At 40.0% G+C, this 6692-nt stretch overlaps 1 protein-coding gene across 1 annotated transcript in view; it reads right to left on the bottom strand.

The window, feature by feature from the left end:
- Positions 1-5455: 5455 nt before the first annotated feature.
- cfhl1 (complement factor H like 1) overlaps positions 5456-6692 on the bottom strand; it is a 31228-nt gene continuing 29991 nt past the window's right edge. Inside the window, exon 14 of the mRNA XM_031575461.2 lies at positions 5456-5765. Coding sequence (XP_031431321.1) covers positions 5749-5765 — 17 coding nt within the window. The 3' untranslated portion in view covers positions 5456-5748. The remainder of the gene's footprint in view (positions 5766-6692) is intronic.

Here is a 6692-nt window from a genome sequence, read left to right as displayed (position 1 = left end):
TATGGCATCAGAGAGTAAATTCTCCAGCTGTATCTGACAACCAGCCCATAGAGAACATGCTAGTGGCTGAAGAACACCCACCAAAGGGAAGTGCATTCAAGTGCGCCAAATGATTGTTGACCAGCATTGTATTTAGGTATGTTCACTTTTAACATCAATTACAATGCACTAGTTAACACTAGATAACATAAGACAAATGACAAGACAGTCTCATGAAATATTTATTTTATTTGTGACCATTAACTGAACTTCTGCTGTTGGTACTCCCTTTCTTCTCACTCCTCTGCCAGTCTCTCCTCTTTCATTTGTATCAGATGCAGATATTCTGTTGCTGGGTCATCTGGGTGTTGCTCTGCAGACTCACGTTCCACGGACTCCTCAGCAGGCTATCTGCATTTCACTCTTCTCAGATGGAACACTCTGAACAGCAGTGTATGGCCTACCCACCGCTGGTCTGCTATGGAGATGAGGACACCGCCTGGCTTGGTCCTCTCACTGCATAAAATAGCAAAAATATACAATAAACATTTGAATAAACCAAACAACGCATGTTTTGTTGCCGTTTTTTATAATTATTTAGGCTACTGTTCAATTTGAAAATAAATTCATTACGAATTTTCAGGTATTACCTCGACAGGTGTAAATGCACGTAGACTGTGGAGACACTGGATGTCACTTGCTTTTCCACTCACATCAGATTTACAGGTGATGATGATTGCCCACCACCGGTAGTGGTTGTACAATGACATGGGTTGTACAATGAATTCCCCCCTTGACAAGGCTATAGGCCTACACCTGGGTACCTTTGAACCAAATGAGCTAAGGAAAAGAAGAATGCTATGTATGACACATTTTATATGCTAAGTAAATGGCAAATGGCAAACATTTTATTTGATAGGAAATGATGGGGGCATGTTCAGCATGTTCAGCATGTTCAGACATCCACTGTATGAATTAGTGAGACTGGACCAATGTAAACAACACATTGCATATGTAGTGAGATGAATTCACCTATGCTCACGTCACTGCACTCGTTCAGCACACCTGAGTAATTAGTGGCCATTGCTTGGGTGTGGCTATAAAAGCCTGGAAGTGTGCAATATCTGGAGATTGTGAATCGCTACCTCCTGTGCAGAGTGGCTTCCTGTTTATCCCGCGGTAGGTTGTCTTCGCCTCTAAGCCAGTTGCGTGGAATTTATATCACACTGTGGACTAACTTTGTCCTTTATTGTAGCCTGGTGTTGTGATCATCTCCTCCTTCGCTGACCTCGAGAACGGTTGTTCACTCTAGTTCCAGTGAGGACGCTAGTTCCCGCGGCAACCCGTGTCTCCGAGTAACGTGGGTATTTTATTTAAATCTCCCTATTGGCATCATTTTACCTCCGTTAGGTTTTTAATTATGATTTGTGTTCTGCAGACACAACCCAGCCTGGTGGAGGGCTGGAGTCACCACACGAGCTGCTGTCTTGTCGTTCTTTTGTTTTGGTTTATACGAGTTGTTTTGCGGTCCGTGTTTTATTTCAGTACCTGGTCATAGTCGTGCACAGCACGCGTTTATTCCTGTGTTCTGTTTATATCGTTTGCATGTGTATAGTTCCTTTAGTACTTCAGGTATCCTGTGAGCGGGGAATCTAACTTGCCTGTAGTTTCCCTGTATATGTGTGTTTCAGTGACGTGCGGTGATGTCAGTAAGAGGGTAGGCACTGAGTTATGAAAGCCAGATTACCTAATTTATTGTTTAGGCTAATAGGCTACATCAAAACAGAACGCACAAGCGCGGCACACACGCACGGTCGATATCAAGAAATTTCCAATCAGGATGACGCATCATCGCACACGCACGCACGCACGCACACACACCAGTTAATGTCCAGCATCAGAATGCAACCATCTTTATCCTTAATTATTGCCCAGCGGAAATTATGTTTGTCAGTCAGCAACAATGAGAACACACACTGCTCAATTGAATATGAAGGCAAATGGCTTGCAGTCGGCATTAATTCAACCACACTTATCAATTCAAAATTAAGCCCAAAATAGTTTCTGACTCACCAATCGGTATATTATTTGTACATAAAATCCATCCGCCCCTCTTTCCTCGTGAAGACGTCGATCACAGCGTTGTAAAACTCCTCTATACGGTCCTTCAGTTTGCATAGTCTCTGGCTCTCAATTGATAGAATGGCAAGGGCTGAAAGGCGCAGTAGTTCATGTAAGGTTGGCGTAGGCCTCCCTCTTGCTAATAACTCATGTTTTCCATTAAAATCGAGCTTGGAGAAATTTCTCAGTTCTATGATATCGGCCGATACCGCTGCTGTCATTTTGACTTTGAATTTCGCGGGGATTACGCTTAGCTGGTGTAATGACGTCAGCTGCCCAAATGTCCAACAATATCTTGATTTTAATTGGTCCATGTTTGATACGTAACGTAGATGATTACTGGCATAACATATTTACGTGCAAAGGCACAGCAGAGTTGTGCTTTTCGACGTACATGTTAAAGAATACGGGATCGAAGTGCGCATGCGCAACATGAGTTTTTCGTTGTCGTCCGCAGTGAATGGACAGTAAAAGCACTGCTTATTCTACCATTTTTTGGGATTTGATTATGCGTAACTGCTACATTTGTCATCGTAACGTCTAAACAATTAGAATAACACGCATATTGCATATATAAATCACAAGAATAATCAGTAAAAATACAAATACAAGTTTATTAAATACAATTATTTAATAAACATTTTTACGTTTGAATTTTGACAGGGTAGACAGTGCCTACCTTGCCTACCCTGACTGCACGTCACTGGTGTATTTGCCCTACAGCTGGGGTCGACCGGTGTTTTCATATTTTCTTTATCCCCTTTTGTTTGTATGAGCAGGCATTGTGCTATCCTGGAGGGGGGCTAGTCACCTGGTGGTGGAGTCCCGTCAGTGCATATTCACGTGTGATCATTGGTTGCTGTGTCACTCTGGTCACTTTCTTTTCCTGTGCTGTGCCGTGTTTGCCTTCACAAGGGTGGTGTGAGTCCTGAAGCACACTTCCCAGTTAGCCTGCCGCCCCTCTAAGGTAAGTCTCTGCCTGCTATAGTTTGTTTCCATTTAATTCCCTTCCCTAGCGTGTTTGTCAGCCCTGAACCTCAGGGTGCTGATTGTTTAAGCCCTTTTATTCATTATTAAATAAATGCCTTTTCTACTTTGACTAACCTCTCAGTCTGTCTAGGTCCATCCCTTCCTCTATAAGCATACACCTTATAATTACATATCTTTATAATAAATAACATCCTGTGGAATTCACGACTCTTGTGTGGTGTGTGTTTCGAACCTGTTCTCAAGGGCTGATGTGCCTATTAGGACATTTAGTTTAAATATTCTCTGGGTGCAATTCCCAGGGTGGCGTAGTTGGCTACTTAAACAGGGCTGTGGGGTTCCCCATTATAGCTCCTGTTACACATAGTGGACCTTTAATGTAAAAACTGTTACATAGTGGACCTTTAATGTAAAAACTGTTACATAGTGGAGCTTTAATTTAAAACCCAGCAAGGAGCATTGCCACAAGTATACCTTTATCTCACACCCAAGTTGTTGTTGACCAAAACAGCAATGTAATTTAGACTACATTACATTGAAATGGTAGTCAACTATATCCAATTTGAAGTATGTTGCATATCAACATGAATCTGCTACACCCTCTAAACTTACTGTACAGCTAGCTCTTCTGAACATCAGAAGAAACTTAGAGGCCTTATGACAAAACATGATTTACAAAAACTCATTCATGCCTTTATCTCCAACAGGGTTGAGCACTGCAATGATCTTTTTACAGGCCTTCCTAAAAAGACCGTCAAACAGCTTCAGCTTTTACAAAAAACATATTACTCCAATATCTGTTTATAAGTCACTAAATGGGACAGGACCAAATTCCCTTTCAGATATGTTTCAGCAGTGCAGACCTGTGTGACCTCAAGTCTCTGGAGGAAAATTGGTAAAACCTACTGTCTGAAATGAACATGCTGAAGCAGCTTTTAGCTGCTTCGCTCTGGAACCAACTTCCTAGCCAGTTTCAAATCTAGATTGAAGACCAAACTGTTCTCAGATGTTTTCTGTTAACTGATGAAATGCACTCTATTTATTTACTTAAATTATTTTATTTAGTTTTTATGCTCTTCTAACTTCTTCTATATCTTGTATATTTCGATATACTTTTAATGGGCACCGGTGGAGGTGCGGCAGGCCTAGAGCCTAGCAGGTGTTACCACTTACCTGTTCACACCAATAATGTAGTTTCTTTTCGTTAAATGATCAAATGCACTGTACTTTTTATTTATTTATTTATTTATTCCATTTCTCTATGTTCTTCAGAACTGTTGTTATAATGCACTTTAATTCTGGGAGTAGACCTTTAGTCATTCCTGACAGGAAAGTGACGTCTCTTGCTTACAGCTGTAAGGCTCTAAGTGGCAGGCCGAGAATCTTTGGATTGTAAAACACAGATGTTCTAGTTACAATTACTTTGCAGTAATTAGATGTGGGGCAATTGTTTACAGTCTCTAAAACATACCAGAGGTGCATTGTTCCACTAGGTTGACTTTTGTCACACCCTTGCTGATGTTCTTATCTCATTTGTCTCCCAGTGCATTTCCACACAAGGGTTAAACTAAGGGCAGGAAAATGGAATTAAGGTTACTAAGTGCGGTATTGCATTATAAGATTTCTTTGTCGTGTTTGGTTTCATTTGGTCTCAGTCTATATGTTTGGATGTTTAATATTAGAGTAGCAACAATTTTCCATGCCAACTTTTCAAATCATTTGGAAGTTCTCGTTCATCTTACACACCCAAACTGGAAAACCATCCAGTCAGTCCCTCTTGTTACACTGTATAGACCACCTGGCTTCTACACAGAGTTTTTTTATCAGAGTTGTATCCAAGACTTCCTCCCCACCTTGGATATAAACTTGGATAAAATTGGTGAAATAAGAGTACAATTTTAATGTTTCATCAACTGGGGAACATAGACCACCGAGAACATAGATCACTGGGCGTAATAGACACTGCGAAGGTGAGACTTTTTTTTGTGGCTTTTTTGTGTTATTTAAATGGAAGTTTGTAGATTATCATTTGATTTTTCACCTTCAGTTTTTTTGCTGACTCAGAAGGACTTATCATTTAATTTGCTTAATTTGTGCTAACAAATGAAGCTGGCATCTATCCACCCCCTCAGGACCAAGCAAGAATAAGGTTGATGCTTCTTGCCACACTTACATGACAATTACATGTCCTAAATAAGCAAATACATAGTAGGCCAATTAAGAGTAAAATGGTGTTTAACTCTCAAGATGAACCCCAAACAGAAAGACACTTTCCTGAACCGTTATGCCTAGGAGTCAGAGGAGCAGTCACTTACTCAAACAAGACTAAGACATTAAAAATAGTTTTTAAAGATCAGTCAGACAAAGATGATTTAAAACTCTTTATAACAAAGAATAGGATAGAATCTGTTACGTCAATATAATCTAGAATTAATACAGAATGTGTTTGTTATTCTATCCCTGTCTATAGGTTTTATGCAGCATCATCTTTGAATTCTTATATTCCTTAAATAGGTGTATTAGAGACATTCAAGGACAATGCATGTTACCGTCAACACAGTTCTGTACCATGTTAAAATAGTAATTTTTCTTCTTCCCCGCTCTGCAGACAGTTTGATATAACATTGAACTTCTTTAGATTCTGCAAATGCGATGTTCTTCTCATCCACTTCTTAGTCCTGTAAGAAACCACAATAAGACATCAACGCTCTTTGAAACAGTTTCAAAAAACGGTTTCATTTTTCACAATACAAATAACCTAAACTCATCATGTTACAAACTCAATATGGAGAAACCATTACATTTAGAACATATACATTGTGCAATTCATGATTGCCATCTGATGAATACATTCCCAAATGTTCCACTAACTTACCTATTACAGAACTTATTATATTTGAAAATCTGACCAATAAGCATGTTGAACTGCACCTGTAACCTTTGAAGCTATTGAATATATTTATTTGTGAATCTGTGAGGGGAAGGTCATTTTTTATGTTTTGTAATGGTATAGCAATGGGCTTAATTTCAACTGTACTCTCCAGGATTGTTTGTAAAACAAACAATGTGAGCTCTTCAGTGGGTCAGGTTAATTAATATAAGTCGGTTGAAGCCCAGCCGCGAGTGGAGCACCAAAGACCCCAGGATATCAGTACCCCTGCTAAAGCAGAAGGTGGGCCCAGCACATGTGCACAGAATGGTGGACATCATGTAGCTGTTGAACAGCAAGTACAAACCAATCAGACTAAGAAGGAAGAAACCAAAGGGGAGATGGCCAGGGGCCTCTGAAGTCAAGGAATGGAATTGCATCAATGTTGATTTAAAAGGAATTTTGGAAGGATTGAAGGATACAACGGGGAATAAATTATATTGCATGGGTGAGGTCATCTTTAATTATGGCATGGAAAGATATGGAGTTTGTCAGAAAGCTAGGAAGGAGAAGTCAGGTCAAGCAAAGTCAAGACGAGCAAAGTCAAGACGAGGTTGAAATAGAAAGGCTGATTCAAGAATGGAAGCAGCTGGAGAAGCAATGGAAACAGGCAGATTAGAATCAGAGAGAAGGTATCTATTAGCATACTGGAGACAGAGGTAAAGAGTAAACTCAC

The sequence above is a fragment of the Clupea harengus genome, chromosome 10, assembly GCF_900700415.2.
Source record: "Clupea harengus chromosome 10, Ch_v2.0.2, whole genome shotgun sequence".
Taxonomy (NCBI): domain Eukaryota; kingdom Metazoa; phylum Chordata; class Actinopteri; order Clupeiformes; family Clupeidae; genus Clupea; species Clupea harengus.
This window is presented reverse-complemented; position numbering and strand designations above follow the sequence as displayed.